The following is a 22,271-nucleotide window of genomic DNA, read 5'->3' on the forward strand; positions in this document are numbered from 1 at the left end:
GTCTGCTAAGAGCATCTTGCTAATCCTTACAGCTAAATCAAAACTTCCACAGCTCATGTAAGTACCTGGATCTGGCTGTTGTAAAGTTTAAGTATGCAAACAGTTTTCACTGTTCTTCTTACAGACCCTAACTTCATAAGCTTGTTCTGCTTTTCCATAAAGTAATCTCATAATTTTCAACATTCTACCACTATGCAAGAAGAGACCATGATTTTATTTTACCTCTGTTAGAAAACCTGTTTTATAACTATAGCTACTCATCTCATGTGAGAAAGGAATGAAGGAAATTCTGTGAATCAAATAGCTTGAAAAGACTGTGCAGCAACTGGTGGTGATTAAGTCTTGGTCTAGGATTAGAGACCCTTAGCCATTGAAATTTACTGGGGATCTTTGTATTAATTTACCCTCCCTCAGTCCATGTTCTGTCCCAGGCCTGTTGTTGCATGGAAAAACTGGAAGAGGGAACACTATATATCTCTCCTCGATGCCCTGGAGGAAAAGCCGAATATAATTCTAACAATTAAATGGTAAATAAATTGTAGTCTGACTCTTCCCATATATGACAATTTTAGAGCCATCTTATCTTGTACATATCAATGTTTTCTGTCTGTACTGAAGTCTAGAGTCAATTAAGTTGATAGAGCAAAGGCTTTATAACTTCATATCACTCCATTATTGTTTATTACCAAAAGATACCCATTTAAATCCAATCAATAAAGTCATCCCTTGTGATCTTCCAAATGCTTGATTCCTATAGAATTGAATATTAAATTGCATATTTCCCATTTCTCCTGTAACTGCCCACCTTTTACATCAATAAAGGGAGTATTACTACCCTGTAATTATTCTCTTTTACTAAGTTTGTCCTCTGGCTCTCAGTCCTTATCGGTTCCTAGAACGAAGAAAACAATTACTTGTTGCTGGCTGACTGTAGGGGGTCTGCATCTTTGGAAGGCTTGTGAGACTGTAAGGCTGTGCTATTCCTTTCACATCAAAGTAGCTTCCGAGACTGATTGCTCACTCCACCAACTATTTTGGTCTCACTTCCCCCATGCATAACAGGCTGCTGTTACTTTCCAGTGCACTCCCCTTTCTCTCTTCCACCAACACCCACATCTGTGCCTTCGTTGTTTCTTTTGTATCTCACTGATGTACAGGTGTGGTTCCTTGTTCTCTTAAAGTCTCAGAGAAATAATCCATAAGGAAGGAATGCAATTCATGAGGGGGGAAAAATTCAGGTCAGCAACCTTGAGTTTTTCCTTCCATATTTCCTCACTGTGGAGTGAAATCAGGTTAGCACTAACCTATTGTCATCCTGAAGGAATATTAAACAGCATCTCATCATTTTTCTGGAGGATGGTGTTAAGGGTTGAGAGACTGTTTACATTACTTTGACTATATTTAAGTTTATTTTCCTTTTCTTCAATTGAAAGCTCTGAAAATGTAGAATGCGTTGGGCGATATACAAATGTAATAAATAAACATCCATTGTAAAGGCCTCCATAGTGTACTTCTACTGCCATTTTACAAAAATGCTTTGCTTTTAATGTTGTTTGCTATCTTAATCTTTAGTGAGTATATAGTTGGGGGCATGGATGAAGATTCTGCCAAAATCCATATTGTGAAATGGAGCAGGATAATTCTGAACAGATTTTCATTTCTTGGCAAGATGCAAAACAGGCTAATTCTAATCTTTTTTTGTTTTGGTCTTGTATGCAACTCTTAAATTCTGGATTTCTGGTATTGTATGATAGTTAGCATGACAGTACTATTCCAAACAGAACTGAGGACTCACTTTTGTCATTTATATGAAATGATATGGTGGAAAGTGGGAAAAAGAGAAGGGATATTACATTCAGTAAGTAATAAATTGTCCTGCAGTCAGAATGACCCTATGAGTCCATGATGGCTCACAGCATCTTAGGATATATTGATAATTTTGATAATTTTATAGACTTCATTATTGCACAGACTCTTCTGATTGTGTCTGGAATATTGCTGAGGAGTTGCATTAACCACTTAACCAAGCTTAGTCATCAATAAAGGCGGAAAAGACAAATTAATTCTTCGTATTTCTGCTTCTGCCAGAGCCAATGATTCTGCATCAAGAAGGGACATCTTCACCATTACTTTATATATTACTCCTTTTCTTTAATAGTCCCATTAGTCTGAAAATTGGCAAAAATGTACCGCTGCAAATTTTGTCAGATTCTGTCCAGCTACAACAAGGTTATGGGCACTTGTGTTCAGCTTTAAGCTCACTGATTTATATGATGTTTGCTGCAAAGTTTAGCTTTCAACTCCAAATGCAGAAATCAATTTGCACTGAAGCAACAATATGTTTGTGGACTTCAATATACTCCCAGAGACTACTAGGTTTCCTGTCTCACTTGTGTTCTTAAAAGTTTATTTAATATAGCAAATTAAATGGGGAGTTGCATGTTACAAAGCAAAGTAAAACTAATCATCCACCTTTAGCATCATATTTATTTTGAAGTTTGGACCTTCAAAAATCACACTAGAATGTTAAAGCGGTTTGAAATGGGTGACTTTTTATACTTCTTAGTAAATAGCCAGCATGCCTACAAGACAATTATACTTGTAGGCAAGACTCCTATAAAAACAATTTGTGAGTGTGCTACCACATGCTTTCAAAATTCCAAATGTCTTTCTGACTCAAAAAGATGGCTTGTTCATGGATCGCCTCCAAAATGGGATGAACTGCCTTGGATAATTTCCAGAACTTCGGACTAGGCCCCCAAATTACATCAGACAGGCAGTTTTTGCAGCCTTAATATATAGGAACATCCATGCTGGGTAAATTCTCAAATCTTTCCTAGAAACCTATTTTAATTTGTTTTTCTGAACTGCTGGCTCTATCCTTTTTAACACCATTGTTGCATCTTAGAATGCAAATCTTCTGGACAAGTGCCACGCCACTGCTGTGTGGTGACACTGAGCAAATGTAAAATGGTAACAGTGATAGCATGCTTCAGCAGAAAAGAAGCTTTCTGAACAGCTGTTGCAAAATCTAAGTGATGGCAATAGAAGAAACAGTCAAGTCCAAGAGAAATAGCCCAGATGGCTGACTGAGATTAAAAACAGAGCTTCAATTAATCAATGATCAAGTCATTAATTGCACAGATTAGTCGATTAATGTTGTTAAGCTTCCATCTTATTCCAAGAAACATGCAATAATTGCTTCTCACTTACCAGTTGTTTTGTTATTTCCATTTCCCCCAGAAAACTAGTGCCTGGTATTATTTTGTCTTTAGAAATGTATTGGCTCTTGTCATATTACTCCTTTCAGCTATCAGCTTAATAGCTTTGTTTTCCACATGTTTCTATTGCATCTAGTGCACCTAGGTAGATTTGTTCTGGTGGTTTTTTAGTAGCTGGTATTCAGTGCCTGCTGAAGAGAAGTAAATAGGCTACTGTTAGTGTCCCGGTGTTAGTCAACATCTTTACAAACAGTGAAGGAAATGATCAAATGTGTAGGTAACTCTAATTTAGGTGAAGCGACCAGTATTTTAGAAGACAAAAAGGAATTCAAGATGATCTTGATGGGTTGAAGAACGGGATTAAACTGTTAAAATAAATTGCCAGAGGATGTGATATAAATTTGTGCATTCAAGTGGAAGAATCGATTACAGAACTCCACTAGAAAACCTGTGACTTGTTGAATCATCCTTTCAGAGATATTTCCTTACCAGGAGCTTTTAATATACTTGAAAAGTTCTCAAAAATTCAGAACATATTCATAGATGTGTCTGCCTTAAAAGTAGCCCATCTTGAACTGTATTTAGTGGTACCTCGGTACTCATTGTTAATTGGTTCTGGGAGGCATGATGACTATCAAAACTACCAAACAGCTTTTTCCATAAGGAAGAATGTATTATTGAGTCACAAGGCAGCCAACACTGACAAGGTCTAGTTTATGCATTGAATACCAAACAAACAATGAGTACCAGGGCAACATTTTCATGTTAAAATGCATTGAATACCAAATTTGATGAGTTTCAAAGCAGTTGAGTACCAAGGTACTACTGTAGTGTAGTCAAACATTAGGAGTTGACCACAGGAAGTATTTATGACATTTTGTGTTATGTCATTAAATGTTTTATAAAATTTGCCAAATTTAATTCCATGGCAGTCATAGGCCCTGGATTTTGGATGTGTTCTGTAAGTTATCCCATTTGAGTTACCTTAGTTGAAAATTTTTTGCCTATAATGCACCATTTTGCCCACTTAAGGGTTATAAACACAAGAATTTTAATAACATACTAGACAACCTTTGATGTGTTGGATTATCAGAAGGATCAAGAACAAAAAAAAGTGGGAATGGTAGTGACTTCTGACTTCCTGCCTGTGCCTTGTCCCAGATCAAGCACACTGAAATACATAAAGGGTTTGTGTAAAAAAGTTTGTGCTCTTTTCTGAATGAGGCTTGCAAATACTTAACAGTATATAGACAGGTTCGCGCTCCCCCCTTCCCAAAATTCACCTGGTTTGTCCAGGTTCAAAATCAGGGTTGAGAGGTCCACAAGTCAAGGGACCACAGAGTGGGAGTGGGACCCAGATTGTTGGGGGCAATATGCTGACTCTCTGTAAACCGCTTAGAGAGGCCTGAAAGGCCTATGAAGCGGTATATAAGTCTACTGCTATTGCTTATTGCTATTAATGGATGGTTGTTGTCAATGAAGAGCTTGTGCTTGCTGCTCCATTTTAATAGAAGCACACTTCGTGTAGCTCATTTAGCAGGGTGAAACTCCATCTTCATGTGAAGTCTGAGAGAGCCCTTGCATTACTCTTTTTGTGGACCACCAAGCTCTTGCATTGGGAGGGAGTGGTAATTTCACACTCACATCTTCATAGAGCAATGATAGCAGTCTGCTGCTTGCTGTTTTGCCCTACCTCCTTTGCCTGCTTAGACAGCAGCCCATCTGGTAGCACTGGACCTGGATGCTCATAATCTGTCAGGACTTCTGAAGCCGCCTCTACTGCTGACTGCTCATTGTTGGTACCCTCCTCTGACTCAAAATTTGAACTCATAATGACAGTTGGTGGGACTGTGGCTGACTGCCCTTCAGCGGTTGATTGTGAGACTGGTCTTCCTGGTCCCCAGAGGGCTAGTATGGGACCATGACTAGCATGCCAGTGCTGAAGTGACCACAGATTTTCCAAATTTCAGTCCCACAGGAAGTCATGGGTCCTCGATTTTGGACACAATTTATGAGTTAGCCCATTTGAGATAGGTTGATTCAGAAAAAAGTTGTCCTTTGATGTGCTATTTTGCCCAGTTAAATGTTACAGAGATGATAGTTTTAGTAATATAAATAGCTAGATGTTATAGATGTAGTTTTCTCGGTTCACCGACAAAACCGCGAAGCCCTTTTCCGCGCCGACATAACCGCCAAGGGCAAATCTGCGCCGTCCGAAGCGCTAAGCAAAATGCGACCCTAGTGCGCCGACTTAACTGCGGAGGGCAAATACATGCCTTCCGAAGCGCTCAGCAAAATGCTTTTACTAGCATTCAAAAGCTAACCCTAACCCTAAACATAACCCTAAACATAACACTAACCCTAAACCTAACCCTAAACTTAACCCTAAACCTAACCCTAACCCTAACCCTAACCCTAATCCTAACCCTAAACCTAACCCTAACCCTAACCCTAACCCTAATCCTAATCCTAACCCTAAATCTAACCCTAACTCTAACCCTAACCCTAACCCTAACCCTTAACTTAAATCGGCTTTCTGTCACCGCGCTGTTGTCGCCGTGCTGTTGTTGGCGCGGTGATGACGTCACGGTTTTGTCGTGCACGCTTTTGTCAGGTCACAGTTTTTCTCCAGATACTTTACTATTTGCCAATGTTCTTTAACATGTTACTTTCCCATATTGGCTGGGATTACAACCGCATGCATCTGGATGGCTCTGTGGGTATGTGGTCTCCATTTTCCAGGGACAAGTCACCAAGTCCTCAATACTGTCAGAGATGAAATTTTGTTTAGCTTTTCAGCCTTTTCTATGAAGGGTGTTTTTCATACTACAGTTTTCTGCCATATAAGTTTGGAAGTATTACAAGTGATAACTATTTGGTTGAAATGGTTTGGCTTTAGTTATCTATTCATTTTTATGTTGTTATGGATGTACAGGAAGGAACCATTCCAATGTCTTACAAGAAATCCCATACCTCTTTCAGGATGCTTCTGTTCAAAGATCTTTCTATAATTGGAGAAGTGAGGCGGGGAGGAATCTTCATAGGTGGAGTGAAACATTAAAAACTCATCCTTGGGTGGCACTACCAGTCCCCAAACAGTATTCTTTATTACTTTATATAGTAATAGGCTTGGGAGAGCATTGCAGGGTAGAAAGGAAAAAGATACTTCTTTTTTCTTGAAACCTCCCCTTGAGAATGTGCCAGATTTAAATGTATGAATTATTTAAAACTGTATTTTAACACTAAAACCACAATTAGAGTACAAAAATTAGTCAGACTGTGAAACATTTGAATAATTGCTTTTGCCTTCAGTTCACTAACAGTGGAGGACGGTGACATTACTAGACTCTGTTTGTGTTACTAGTAGAGAACTTAAATTGTCTGCGTAGGCATTGGCTTGCCTGCTCTCTCTTTTATTGACTATGCTAAAGCAGAGGCATGAACGAGATAATGGCTTTTCTCAATCACTGAAGTGCTCTGAATGTAGCCAAGGTTTTCTCGTTTTCTGCTTGCGTTGAAAACCTTGTCCTCCACATCTTCGCATAGAGGCATTCACATAAACCCACACACATACTTTGTTTCTTTAGGGAACAATTTGTTAATGGCGCTGGGATTTTCTAGCTGTCTGATTTTAAAATATTGCTATTGATTTTGTTGGACATGAGCAGGACAAGGCTCATTCTCAGTGATATTCCCTACCTGATCCATAATTATTATTTATATGCAAGCTATGTTTTAGAGTCTTGTTCTGGTTCTTTCAGGTTTTTAACCTCCCCATTCCCAAAGGATTCAAAATAGCTGAGAATGAGCTTTGTCCTGCTCATGTCCAACAAAATCTATACCTGTTCAGTCATTCCCAGCAATACAACTGCTACCCGCTGGATTCCTATATTGCATTAAGCCACAATATAGTTTATTAGGTTTGTTGGCACAATGTGTGAATCTAGTATTGCAAATTTGAAACCACTGTAGTTGTTGTCCCAAAGGTGCTTCTTCAAGAGGCAACTAGACTTTCTGGTTTTTCTTTGAAGACATTTCGCTTCTCATCCAAGAAGCTTCTTCAGCTCTGACTGGATGGTGGGGAATAGATGGATTTATACTCCTTGCAGACAGTTGCTCATTTGCATTCTTTTAGAGAGTTGTAGAAGCCACCTGAAGGTTTATCTGTGTCATCAAGGCCACCTGAGTAGTGCAAATGGATGTGGAGTCTTCTTGGAACTGCTGAAAGGACTGTGTTGTAGACTAGATATAAATTATGCTGAATCACCCCCCCTCTGTTGAGAGAGGGCTGTTCAATGTTGACATGAATGGGCTCTTGTCCTGATGGGTTTGTTCTTCTACGGACAAGATTCAGCAGTCCATCTGCATTTAAAAGACAAAGGCCACTCGTTTGAAGGCACTCTTTTGAAGACAACAAAGTTCATACTTCAGACCACTGGCTCAAAGAAGTCCAAAATGTCAACATCATCTATCTCCAGTCTATAACTAACTCCTTTCAACAGTTCCAAGAAGGCTCCACACCCATTTGCACTACTCAGGTGGCCCTGAAGATACAGCTAAACCTCCAGGTGGCCTCAGTGAATGCAAATGACCAGCTGTCTGCAAAGAGTATAAATCCTTCCATTCCCCACCATCCAATCAGAGATGAAGAATGGATGAGAAGCGAAATGTCTTCAAAGGAAAACCAGAAATTCCTGTTGCCTCTTGAAAAATCACCTTTCAGACAACCAGGACCTGGATGACTGAGAATCTCCATAGACACTGCAGTTGACGGCTCTTTATTGTATATTAATGTAGTTGTTATGCCTTATCCAACTGCCCATGACTCAAACAAAGATCACAATACCTCAATCTAGCCACTGAAACATTTACAGGTGCCACCTTTCTTGTTATCACATTAGGGTTAGTTCTGTTGAGAGCAGTTAAAGAATGATATTGTAGGATTTGGGGAGGGGGGAGCAGATAGTATTTTTGTTCCAGAAAGCTCTGCACTCTTGCCTTGCTCTCTAGCTTGAACAGTAATTCATGTTTTTGCAGAAATGCACATCTGGTATTTTTCTGTCCTTTTTCTACCCCCCCCCCCCTCTTCTACCCTCCGTTTTCACAATCTAGTTGCTTTAATACTTATGGAAAGCTACCAGAAGGCACTGATAATTAATCTGTGAGGGTGTATAAAAATTCCTCAGAAAATAGACTCAAGGCTTCAAAGTAAGTTCTATTAAAACTATATTTAGAGGAGAATTGAAATGACAGCGGATCACCAAGGGTAGGTTGGCATTCACCTGATAACCTAACATGAAGAGGGACAACAAGTGATCACTTATACATATGGGGAGCCAGTTGGAAGAGGGCTTCATGATGAAGCTGATGAGATGAGAGCATTTTCAAAACGCTTGGGCTTCTACATTTGGGACAACACAAATGCAAATGTGCAATGGCATAACTTCACCTTCAGGAGACACACAGTCTATCTGCATTTTATAGATAAGCCGATAAGGGTCAGAAGGAGGAAGAGGAAATGTGTCTCCCAGATTACAAATTCCTGCCACATAATTATGTAATTGGCCATGAAAGTGTGACTATTTTGTCTCTGGTGACTGCAATACACATTTTTATAACTAATTGTGAAAAAGAAGGCTCAAATTCAAAACTAAATATTATTATGGGTAGAAACTAATCAAGGAGAGAAGCAACTTAGCACTGAGGAGAAATTTCCTGACAGAACAATTAATGAGTGAAACAGCTTGCCTCCAGAAGTTGTGAATGCCCCAACACTGGAAGTCTTTAAGAAGATGTTGAATAGCCATTTGTCTGAAATGGTATAAGGTTCCTGCCTAGGCAGGGGGTTGGACTAGAAGACCTCCAAGGTCCTTGCCAACTCTGCTGTTGTATTGTATTGTATTACCTATATTATTTTTTTAGTTATTTATCCATTTGTATACGTCTGTGTTCCTCATTTCCTCCAGGAGCTCAAAGTAGTTTGTTCAGGAGCCATTCATTTTATTTCTTCAGCAAATTTTTGGGATAGTTTGGGCCAAGAATAGGTGATCCAGGTCACGCAGTGAGTTTCCAAGGCTGATTTGAACCTTGGTCTTCCCAATCTTTAATCACTAAATCACACTACATATGATATGACTCACAGTATATCTGTTGAGTGCTGGGGTCATGGTTTTTTTTCCTGCTTGCAAATGTATTATCAAAATAGACATATCAGAAACCATATAATTCTGCAAGCAAATCAAAGAATAAAATAGCTGGTTCTAGTTACTGCTTTGCTTGGCATAGCAGCCATAAACACCAGCCACTGCAAGCTGATATAATTTCACTTATTTATTGCTACTTTTCATACTCTGATCAATGCAACATAGCTGTCAGCTGTTATTAGTCATTACAAGACATTTTGCAAAAAGGATAAGACTTAACTGAATCATCCAAAGTTGTTGACATTTAATGTAGTCAGCAATATGTGACAGAAAAGCTTAACAATAACTCACCAGTTAAATTCCTGCAGTATAACTTTCTTGTGAATCATTTTACTTCCTTGAGAATGGATACTGTATGTTCTAATGATGTGCAAATATTTCTCTGTCTGGCTCAACCCGATTAATGAAATTCAGCTGTAGCAGCTCAACCTAAGGGCACCATCTTCCAATAGTGCTAGCATCTTAATGTTCTTCATATCTTTCATCTTTACAGTTTTGTTTTCTTTTGTTTTTGAAACCTTTTCCATTTAGATTTTAGATATTCAATTCCTTACCTCACTTTAGCCCCCTTTCCCTCCTCATACAATTGCATCTTCTAACTACAGAACTCCTAAGTTCCTGTTTTCCAGGCCACTGACAGTGGTGGGATTCAATTTTTTTTACTACCTGTTCTGTGGGTGTAGCCTGGTGGGCGTGGCAAGACTTGGTGGGTGTGGCTTGGTGGGCAGGGGAAGGATACTGTAAAATCTCCATTCCCTCCCCACTCCAGAGGAAGGTAACTGCAGAATCTCCATGTCCTTCCGATCAGCTGGAATTTGGGAGGCAGATGGGGGCGGGGCCAGTCAGAGGTGGTATTTACCAGTTTTCCGAACTATTCCAAATTTCTGCTATTGGTTCTCCAAAACTGGTCAGAACCAGTTTGCACTGACTATGTCTCAGTTTTTCAAATACACTGATTCTCAACATTCAGCTTTTCATGACTTCATTTCCTTTCTTGCTGTAATAATAGGAATAGGAATATAGGAATATTCTTTATTGGTCAAGTGTGATTGGTCACACAAGGAGTTTGTCTCTGGTGCATAAGTTCTCGGTGTACACACAAACATCATAGTGATAAGTCCTAGATCGTAAATCAAAAGATACAATCATAAATCAACAATGATATATTACTCCTGTCTTGTTTTCTGCAATTTAATTTCTATGGAAAAGTGGAAGATTTTTCTTCCCTGCTTTTTCATTGGGCCGTCCTTTCCTTTTCTTCTAGTCCTGTTTTAAATTGTAGCATAACATTAGAACAATAAAAGAGGATCCATGAAAAATACAACTAGTCTAGCATTCTATTTTCTATGTTGCCTTTGGGAAGTATTGTAAAGAAACATGCATGCTTGGGGGCAATGCTGTATAGAGCTAACCATAACAAATTATTCATGGATCAATAGTCCTGAACCTTATTTTTCTGGGTGAAGTTTCCTAGCAAGATCAGCCAAGATGCAGCTTCTTAGATGTAATGTTGTATCTGATGAAAATTCCCAGTGGTGCTCTTTTGGGGGAAAAAAAAGTTTTGCTTCTCTTTCTGCCAGAATACTGCTGAGGTGAAAAACATGTTTTGGAATGAGATCCATCAACTATTTCTGAAAAGAATGGACACATGATTGAAACAGTTCTGAGTTCTACTGAATAGCCTTGAATTGCTAATATTTTCACGCAGGACATGAGTGCCTATGAAAACTGCATGACAGACTGAAGGATATAAAGATAGGTACATATCACATCCTACTCTTGCTGCAACTGACTGCAAAATGCTTCTGCTGGGTTGTCATGCATGCTGAAAAGCAGATATGTTCCCAGTTGTCCCTGTTGCTGAAGAGCAGTGGAGCAGGAGAACATATTTGCTTCTGAGCTAGTTAAACAGCTTACAAAGGGGAAAAGAGGTTAGTAGCAGCAAGTTGGCATAGACTAGGTTCTCATGAGGGCCTGATGCTTCTGCCATGATGCTTTCCTTTTTGTCACTCTGCTCTGTCTTTCATGGCTTTGTGTCAACCTTTCCAGAATTTTCCACTCAGCAGCGGCATTGCAGAAAATCCGGGAAGCTGAGGTCTAGGCGTTTAAAGGCCATAAAGTTTGGGGAAGACAGCTCTGCATTTAAGAGAAAATAATGTAGTGAGCGCAACAGTATTGTCAGCAGTTAAAAGGGAAATGTTATATTCCTTCGTTTTACCACCTTGCCTGCTATCTCAGTATATTATCAGTTCTGAGGCCTGGTTTATTTTTTAAGAGGTTTTTGTTTTCTTTTCATTTCATACCTGCAATGATGCCCTAGGGGTTACCTGAAAGGACCTTAGGCATCTGTCAACAACTCAGTTAACATTTTGCCTGAGTTTTTGTTTGCTTGTAATGTATCTTGATACTGTATTAATAATTGATAGTGAACTTCATTCTTAATTGACTGCTATATTAATAATTCCTTTGTTTTGATTTTTTATCTAATTTAAAGGAACCCTCTAGTTATTCCTTGGGTCTCCATTTTGCATGTGACAGCATATTTTGAATATGATACTGAACTAAAAGACTATTAACCATTCTTATTTTCTTTTATTTGGCTTATCCCTACACAACATCTCATGGCTTTCATTTCATTTTCATACTTTCATTAGTACTTCAGTTGAACAAAAGGAGACATTATCATATTTGAGTCAGTGAATCCCGAGGAAGTGGCGAGTGTCCTTTGTACTATTAATTGAGCCATCTGTTTACTGAATCCAGGCTCCTCATGGGCTATAAAGGAGGCCAAAGAAATTACCCAGGGGTTTTCCCATGGTATTGGTCTGCTTGTCAGAGGGAATAGTACCTCCTGCCTTGAAAGAGACAGTAGTTTACCCCCTCCTCAAAAGGCTGGCGTTGGGCCCAATAGTTTTTGACAACCATCAAGCCGCCTCCAGCTTTCCTTTTCTGGGGATGGTTATTATCTGCAGATGATAAGAACCCTAAAGGAAGGATTGTCTGGGCCAGTTTCAATCAGGTTTCAGGTGGGTTTTTTACTACTTAGACTTCCATGGTCATGGTTGAAGATGACATGTGGCAGAACAGAGATGGAGGTAGTCCATCCACCCTTGTGCTCTTTAATCTTCACTGTTTTTATATACTCTCACACATTTTATTTTCTGAGCCAGCTCCCTGAGCTGAGGGATGGGGAACTATTTTATAGGGGTTATCTTCCTTTCTCCAGGGCTGAATCCAGTCGGTGTTGGCTGAGATGTAAAAACTGGCGTTCTGTAGCATACTGCAGACTTCCACTCTCTCTCCTTCTTTTCATTTCTACATGAAACCATTGCATGAGGCCATCCATCAGTTTGTGGCGTGGTATCATCAATACAATGAGGATACACAATTATATCTTTTGACTCAGGTCAGCCAATTGTGGCTGTCAAGGTTCTGTTCCAGAGACTGGAGAATATCTGCACGTTGATGGGGAAGAACCATCAACCCAGGCTTTTATCTAGGGCGGGTGTAGCTCCTTCTGAGGAATATGAGTTTTGTTACTGCCCAGCTTGGGCATCTTTGATCTTGGGGCTTGTTCTGTTATTGTTGGCTGGCTTTTATTATTTTATCATTTTCATATTTTCTTACGAACTGCTCAGAATTGTTAAGAGTCAGGCAGACTCTACAAATTGAATTCAATAAATAAATAATGAAATAGTAGTAAAATTTACTCTGACATACTTCATTACATTATTATTACACTGCTTAGTTCTATATTACTCTGCTCTAGAAGTTTTTAAATCCTCTTTTGTTTCTGGTAGTTCAATGATAGCACCACTAATTCTGGTGTGCTTTAATGACTTCTCTCAATAAAATAGCACTCAACAAACCAAAATTGAACTCTGCTTGTATCTTTGTGCCTGTAGGGTGGGAATCCAATTCAGTCAGTATGTAGTAGCACAAAAATGAACCAGAGATGCAGAGAATGGTGAATGCTTTATCTATTGGAATGAACTCCCCACGGAGATCCGGACCCTCACCTCTCTCCAGGCCTTCCCGAAAGCTGTCAAAACCTGGCTGTGCCGGCAGGCCTGGGGTTGATGAGTTCCCCTCCCCTCTCGACTGGTATGGCTGTGTGATTTTCGTGTATTTTAATTATGTGTACTGTTGTTTATGTTCCCTTTCCCCCCTGAGTTGTTCGCCGCCCTGAGTCCCTCCTGGAGAAGGGCGGCATACAAATAAACCAAATACAATACAATACAATATTCATTTAACTCTTCCTCTTTCTTGAATTACTTATTTTATTAGAATGCCAGTGGTTGCTGAATGCAAGGTATTTGTCTTCCTTTTCATTGAGATACTAATGAGGCAACAGCTTTTGACAAGTGGAAAAATAGAGCTAATAGATAATGCTCTTTATCTTTTAAAGAAAGTTACATTTGGATTATTAAATTTTCAAACTTATAATAAGTATCTTAATACAATGTGTTTAAATGGCTAAGCCAGTAACTTGTGCATACCTGATCATCCTTGATTTACAACCAGAATTGAGCCCAGAAAAGGATGGTCATAAGTCATGCTAGTCATTAAGCATGTCATCACATGACTGCACCATATTTTATAATCTTTTTTTGCAGTGGCCATTAAGCAAATTCCACACTTGTTAAGTGAATGCCTTGGTCATTAAGAGAGCACCATAGTTGTTAAGGAAAGTCATCGTTTGCAATGAGTGATTTTTGCCAGTAACCAGAAATATAATAATTGTTTTGCAGCACATGATCCTGGGATCTTGCAAACAACTCTTAATGTGATCTGATTGCCAAGTGCTCAAAATGCGGGGGGCAGACTGTCAGAACTTTGAATCCAGGTTTTAAGTGCCTTTTGGCTGGGGGTCCATTTTAACTTCAGATAGTCATTGAGTTATTAAATGACCAGTCATAAGTCAAGGACTACCTGTTGTCAATATTAAATTTAAGGACTTTCCATTAATCATGTGACTGAGTAGCAAATACATTGAATTAAATGTTACCTTTGCTAATAATTTTGTACATTTGTACATTTCTGTACAAAACTGAATTATGGTTAAATTGTCTGCTTCTCAGAAGAAAACATGAGAGGTCAAATCCAATAGAAAGTTATTATTATGCTAAGAACTAGAAACTGACAATGTAATGACTTTGCAAGGTTGAGTGCTAATTCAAATAGATACCAGATTGTATGTTGTTAAGTGCATTAGTTTCACCAACCTAGTAGACATTTCAATTTATCTTAATTTTGATTAATCTCTTAGTTTTGGGGTTAAAAAATATTGAAACTCTATATAGGGTTCCATTTATAGTTTAATTAATTTGTTTACCTGTTAATTGGTAGTCACTATTTAGTTTTCAGTCACAAACATTTGCATGAGTACATACTCAAAAAATGTTTAAGAGTTTTATCTAACAAATACTAGGGGAATATCATGGGTTGTCACATTATATTAGCACAGACGTTGGTAAAGCCTACCCTTAACATTTATTTTTTGTAGTCAGCCTTGAAATCAAACAATTAGTAATTAATTAATATATTTCTGTTTTTTTCTTCAATATTTTTTACATGTTTATGCCTAAAACTAGATATATACAATTAGGGCTGGAAGATATCCCAGATATCTAATCATCCAGGCATCTAGATAATTCATATTTGTTTTTAAGAGTTTAAATTATTTTCTGATTAAATGGTAACCCAATGGCAATATATCACTGTGAATTTATATTTTACATTATTCTAAGCACATTTTAAATCTGCCTAGAAATGTGAGCCAGCATCTGAAGTTGGCAGGCTGGTATGTGGAAAATGTCACATAAATGTTTAACAGAACTGAAAAAGCCCAGATCTGCCTTGTTAGCGTCTGCTAACAATGGGCAAATCTTAAAAATGTGGTCTAAACTCCATTTAATTTGGGAATTATTTGAGATTATCTAAAAACTGAGAAGAAGGTTTATATTTCTCCACTGGCTTTCTAAGTCCTTGAACTAGTGCTTCTATTCCAAGTCCCTCTCCATTAATGGGGGTTAACCTTTCCCCCCTGTTGCTGATCTTTTGTACAACTGTTGTTGCAGCAGGAGCAGCAGAAAGGATGTGCATGAGGAAAGAGCGTTTTACCTCTTCTCAATTTCCCCCTTCATTGATCAGTCATGATGGAGAGCAGTTCTCCAAGAAAAGGTTCTAGATGAGTGACTGGGAGGCTCAATCTACTGGACTGTTAACATTCTCTTGTATCCCTCAGTATCCCACTGATTAGGTGAGGTCAAAAAAATTGAGCCCATTTTTAACATTACCTGGGGTTTGGGAAAGATCACTCTTTGAAATTCCTGAAATGCTGTCTTTAAAATCACTCCTAATATTCCCAGACAAAAAATCTGGTTTAGGGTATATATGAACCAGTATGAGAGATGAAGTTATGAGAATGCTTGCAGTTGCCAAAGAGCAGCTGAGAAGGGGGAACAGCTGTTCCTATAATCCAGGGATGTCAAACTTGTGGCCTGCAGGCCAGATGCATCATGCACTAGCCACACCACCCCCTTTTTAACAAAGTGGGGGGAAAGATGCTATACGTCACATGCCGACGATGTGGTGAAGCGAGTTTGACACCGCTATAATCACTTGAACAAAGTCAGAATAATGCTGAGGAAGATTTGAAAGTAGGAATGCCTTGAAAGAAGCTCCTGCAGGGAGTGGGAGATGAGCTGGAATATCTTCTCCATTTTGAATTTTAAACCCAGGCAAAGCAAAGTTTGATTCTTCTCTATGGATGAGTTCTACAGACCATAGAAGTATTTCCTTCCTTCCTTCCTTCCTTCCTTCCTTCCTTTCTTCCTTCCTTCCTTCCTTCCTTCTTTCCACCAGAACACCAATAACTTTGTTGTCCTTCTAGGCTGTACACACTTCAAACACTGCCTATAGAAAAATAAAGTTCCCCTGCTAACCTCCTTTGTCCAACTGTACTTACTAAAACCACTTATGAGCCACTGTGGCACAGTGGTTAGAGTGCAGTACTGCAGGCTACTTCTGCTGACTGCCGGCAGCCTGAAATTTGGCAGATCAAATCCCACCAGGCTCGAGGTTGACTCAGCCTTCCATCCTTGTGAGGTTGGTAAAATGAGGAGCCAAATTGTTGGGGACAATATGCTGACTCTGTAAACTGCTTAGAGAGGACTGCAAAGCACTGTGAAGCAGTATATAAGTCTAAGTGCTATTACCGTTGCTATTTTGAATCACACAAATTAGACTAGAGCATTCCCAGAGGATCCCAATTTTTTTCAGCCTATGTCTTTTGGATTGTATTTCAACTACAGTTTTTACTCACTCCAAAGAAATCTATAAAGAATCTCTTCTCATAATGATTGTTCAGTTTGCTTATTGGCAAATTTCTATTCAACCTAGATTTTTGAGAAGCCTGGTTTATTCAAAGCTACTCAATTTCTACATGATGCACATTTAAAAAAAATAAAGATAATGCATATAGCGATAGAATTCTGCCAAAGGAAAGCAAAGCAGTTTTCCTGTACCCCTCTTATGATGTGTAGAATTAGAGTGGCGATGTGATATAATTAAGTCTGAACAACACCCTTGTGGAGAAAAAAGTCTTACATTATATTTTAATGTGATTTGGCAAGCTGGAGGAAAGCAATCAACTTTTTAAATGATTTTTATGTAGTATATTAGGGGTAATTCAGTAGTTTGAAGGGTAACTGGAAAATATAAGCATAAAATAATCCAAACTAGTTAGCAGTAAATATTCTAGCTCATATTCAAGGTGGACTGTGAAAAGTCTGTTACAGACTAATTGCTAATTATACCGCTAGGAATAATATTAATCAAGAATAAGTACAGTTTATACATATTTCTGCAGGAGCTAGCTTCTCTTGAATTTAATAATAGTTTCCACCCTGCAAGTATATGTATAGGTCCATCTCTTTAATTACTGTTAAGTTTTTGGCAAACCTACTTTGAATCAGTATCATACAAGTAGTGATGGTATGTATACTTGATAAGAAAAATAATAATAAATTGGTCTGAACTAACAGCAGCTGACATCTGAAAAGCATACGTATAAACTTTTTATAGTTTTTCGTATATATAAATCTGGACATGTAGTTTGCATGAGAATATTCTTTTATATAAATTTATCATTGCAGGCATTTTGTCATTCCAGATTCTTATTTTTTATATACAATATTTCAAATTTAAATACAACTTGAACATATACAGTACATGTATATATTCCGATTCTAGGGGCATGAAAAATACACACCACTGAATGTAACCAAGCAGTTTGCAAAATCAGGATCAGTGTGAGCTAAGGAGCAGCAGCTCTTTCAGAGGAAAAAGTGAGAACAAAATGGTTTTTCCTCTAGAAGCTTGTGTGTTTTGATGCTATACTGAGGAAAAGGAAGTTCTTCCTCTCCTTTCTAGAGAGGAAGTCTTAAAAGCTCCAGTGACCAGCAGATGCAAAATAGCTCTCTTGCCATCAGTGTGGCTGATTCAGTGGTGGTAGAAAGCAACAGCCCCTTTTTGAGAAAATGATTAAAAAAGCAATGCTATGTCTATACATCTTCATTTGAACAAGGGTAGATGAGAGACTGATTGAAGAAAGACAATTAAAAATGAAGTAGTAATAGCAATAAATAAAGTCACCTGGTTTAAAAACCATGTGACTGTTACTTTCAAAGAGAATAAATGCCCTTCAATGAAAAAGTCAGTAATTTCTATTCATTTGTTTTATATATACACACATAAACAAACAAACACACACACACACAAAACTATATATATGAAATGTACACACACACACACACACACACACACACACACACACACTTATTTATTGTTTAAAGGTATACCTCATGTTTTCTCCAAGAGTTCAAATGGGCTTACATGGATACTCTTTTCATATTATCCCATCAACAGTACCCTTACGAAGTAGATCAGATTCAAAAGAGAGCGAACTGCTGGAAGTCATCATACTTTTCATTTCATGGGCAAAGGTAGACCCTAAATCCCACAATTCCCTTCATTTTCAGGAATGAAGATTATATTTAGCAGAGTCTTGTCCTTTCCTGCCCTTTTTTATGGTCTCCTGACTTTCTTCAGGTTGCATTTGTGTGTGCATGTGTGCATGACTTGGGAAGAGTTCATGTTTTGCTGCAAATTGCTGTCAAGAGAATGCTTTGTGCCACTGATTTAGATGATGGTTGGAAGTCAATAAAAGGTGGACTAAGAAGGTCTGGAGTTTTCACAAATAATAGTATGATAATAGTTAATTGATAATTGCTATAGCTTTGGTAGAATATATGACAAATTCTAGGTCTACCATTGATTAACTCTCTTCTGTTTATGAATTTCTTAGTTGGTAAGATTTCACATACACAATCGAAGGTATATGGTTGTAAAATTTCCTGATATTAGAATCTCTGATCCAAATCTTCTAAAGTTTCTCTGCTGTAGGTTCATTCAGCTGCGAATCTGATTTTGCAACTCTATTTTGATTGCACAGTATATGATTAAATACACAGAAGTGAATACATTTTTAGCTGTTAAGAAAAAAAATCATTTTAAAAATTATGTAACACACAATCCCTGGGAGAATATAATAATAAAACTGCTTTGCTTGTCTAAAAAATAAACTATTTCTAGCCTCTTGGCATTAATGTTTTAGCTGGGAACAGTTTTATTGAATGAGGTTGGCTCATTATGTATTTTATGTAGTTATCACTTCATGTGAGATTCAAGGGAGAAATGCTTCAAATTATATTTTTTCCAATTAAAAACTGTTGGTGACAACCACATAAAATTAATGTTTTGTGTTTTGTGCAAAAGATGTTACATATGATGTATAATAGACAACTGTTTCCTGCAATGTAAAACTGTTTCTCATGAAGGAAAACAGTTTCATTGTGCTTGCAATTACTCGTGTAAACAGAAACAACATAATGGAATGCAAAAGCCATTAGATGTGACTTTGGTATAAATGTTTAGTTATTTGAAGTCAGCTCAATAAAAAGCCACAGAGAAGGTAATAAAATGAAGTAAGTGTTTAGTTGATGAACTTAAACCTAATACATTATTTTGATTAATAAAAATGTTGAAATAGATATTCTAGTAGGTATCTCAGGACTTGTAATGGGAATTCTTGTGCTACGTAGGTTTATGATATCATACTGTAGATTTGTCCTGTCATTAATTGCTTTGAAAAATGATGGGGAAGTGCACAGTTTACAGTTCTTAACTTCTTCTTGAATAAGTAATCTTCCATATTACTGAAGAGGGGGTAGAATTCAGTATGGAGGTACTGTTTTCCTTTTTATTCTGAATTTATTTCAGTTAAGCCCAATAACTACCAGAAATTATATGAACAAAACAGCAGGAATATATTGAGAAAATCTAATTGAACAGTGTGAAGCTGTGTCATTGATGTAGTCTAAATATTTATTGTCTTTTAATTTATTGGGCTTTAAATATTCTGAAGGCTTTTGGCCTTGTTTGTTCCAAATCTATGCCTAAATGTTAGGAATATTTTGATACCTAGCCAGTTTAGTGTACATAATGCTTGCTTAGGAAAAAATGCTTTCTGAGAAATACGGAAACTATGATTTCTAATTCCACCTTAGGAATGAAAGCAAGCTGAGTGTTGGACCAGTCACTCTTAGCTCAACTCACTTCACAGAGTAGTTGTGAGGAAGGAGTATTAGGTACTTGACTTACTTATAAAGTAATAAAAATAGAATAAAAATTAAATAACTAAATAAAAATATTCCTCACCCTGTGGTATGGATATATATCTGCTAAATAAATTGATTTTTCTACTTGGACATAACTTAGTGAGGGAGCTACATATTTTTGGAACATGTAATACACATTTGCCTGTTTTATCACCCAAACCATCTGGCAGAAACTACAAGCCACTGGCCAATTCCTGCCACTTTTGAAAGTGTGTGACCTTTTATCATGGTTTAGGTTTAGGATATAACTGGAAGAAATAATGAAATACATTTTGCAAAACGGCTTTATCAATTTCATGCCTTAGAGCAGCAGAGATGAGAGAGATAGAGATGGAATGGCTCCTCTGAGTATATGCCTACACACCCTGACATATATTTTGGGACTCATCACATTTGAGGCATTTAAACAAAAATAAAACTGAAGTGCAAACCATTTTGTATTGCTTGACAGTTGTGTGATCAATTTGACAATATTATTAGGGCTAGCACATCAGGCTGAATATCAGATATCAGACCTGGTTCAAGCATCACTATTGTAGTATGGTTAATATAAATTTATAGTTCACATAGTGTGTTTAAATGATAAAAAGTTTTACTTTAACCAGAGTTGTTCCATTCACATGAACTCAACTCACTTTCTGTCCTGCCTCCCTCAGTCAAAGGCAATATATGGGAAATACTCATATGATCTAGTTAAGATCCCATCAGGGTAATTGGGGAATTGAATACTAGTATTGCCACAATTGCAACTAGGAGGAATCTAGTTCACTTGCAAAATGGGATTGTATAAGGTATGTTCAAAGCTAATTGTGGTAAAATATTTATAACACGTTCTTGATTTATTATATTATTTTTAATGTAGCTCTATTTACATAGGAATTCAGAAAATACATGTTGGATATAGAGGATGAGCACCGAAAAGGCAAGATAGGATTTTCTGCTTCTGATTGATGTGTTTATTAAGATCATGAGCAGCAGTCTAATAGTAAAACGTTCTAATGAACATCACAGAGTTTGAATTAAAAAAGGACAATATTTGATCTTATCACATATAGGAATTTAGATATTTAGGAATATTCTTCAAATGGGGAAGAAAGAATTATAATAGCATGTAGGTGTATTCCAATATATCCATGCTTTTATTCCCTCGAGGTTGAATTCTTGTGCTTATTGCACCAGCTGGAAACCAGAAAACCATGTATTCTAATCCTGCCTGAGGCACAAAGCTAACTCAGAGACTTTGGACCAATCATTCTCTCTCAGCACTAGGAAGAATGCAATGGCAAACCACTTTTTTTTTAATAAGGGCTTACCAAGACAGCTGCAGGGACTAGTCCAGGTGGCCACCCGGCATGAAGACTGACTTAAAGGCATGGCTTTTCCCACAACTTAGGTCTGCCTGCGAAGTCCGCCAGGGAACTTCAGCTGATTTGGAATGTGGTAGCCTGCGTGCTGGGATTTTCTCAGAGTACATTACATACATTGCAAAGTATATTTCATTACTACTTCCAATTATATCATAAACCATGATAAACACATCTCTGTCACACACTTTCAGAAGTTGAAGGCAACAAGTGCCAATTCTAAGTGTGGGTTTTGACCTGCAGGCTTGACACTATGTTATGCACCAGATTTCTTCTCCAAACAAAATTTGTATGCTCTGTGCAATCAACCTGGAAAATAATGTTTCAAACCACCACACCAATATGAGAAGGTAAGGTAAAGCAATAATAGCAATAACAGTAGACTTATATACCGCTTCATAGGGCTTTCAGCCCTCTCTAAGCGGTTTACAGAGTCAGCATATTGCCCCCAACAACAATCCGGGTCCTCATTTTACCCACCTCGGAAGGATGGAAGGCTGAGTCAACCCTGAGCCGGTGAGATTTGAACCGCTGAACTGCTGAGTAAAGGTTCCACTCGCATATATGTGCTAGTCGTCCCTTACTCTAGGAGGTGATGCTCATCTCTGAGATGTCTCCGTGGTCATGTGGCCAGCATGACTAAACACCGAATGCACACAGAATGCTGTTACCTTCCACCAAAGGTGGTCCCTATTCTTCTACTTGTATTTTTTACGTGCTTTCAAATTGGCAGAAGCTGGG

General features: G+C 37.9%; 1 protein-coding gene across 1 annotated transcript in view; it reads left to right on the top strand.

Moving 5' to 3' along the window:
* Positions 1-21,788: 21,788 nt before the first annotated feature.
* Positions 21,789-22,271, top strand: part of BSN (bassoon presynaptic cytomatrix protein) — a 175,605-nt gene continuing 175,122 nt past the window's right edge. Inside the window, exon 1 of the mRNA XM_032239080.1 lies at positions 21,789-21,880. Within this exon, the coding sequence (XP_032094971.1) occupies positions 21,789-21,880 (92 nt within the window). The remainder of the gene's footprint in view (positions 21,881-22,271) is intronic.

This window comes from Thamnophis elegans, chromosome 2 (assembly GCF_009769535.1).
Source record: "Thamnophis elegans isolate rThaEle1 chromosome 2, rThaEle1.pri, whole genome shotgun sequence".
In the NCBI taxonomy this organism is placed as follows: domain Eukaryota; kingdom Metazoa; phylum Chordata; class Lepidosauria; order Squamata; family Colubridae; genus Thamnophis; species Thamnophis elegans.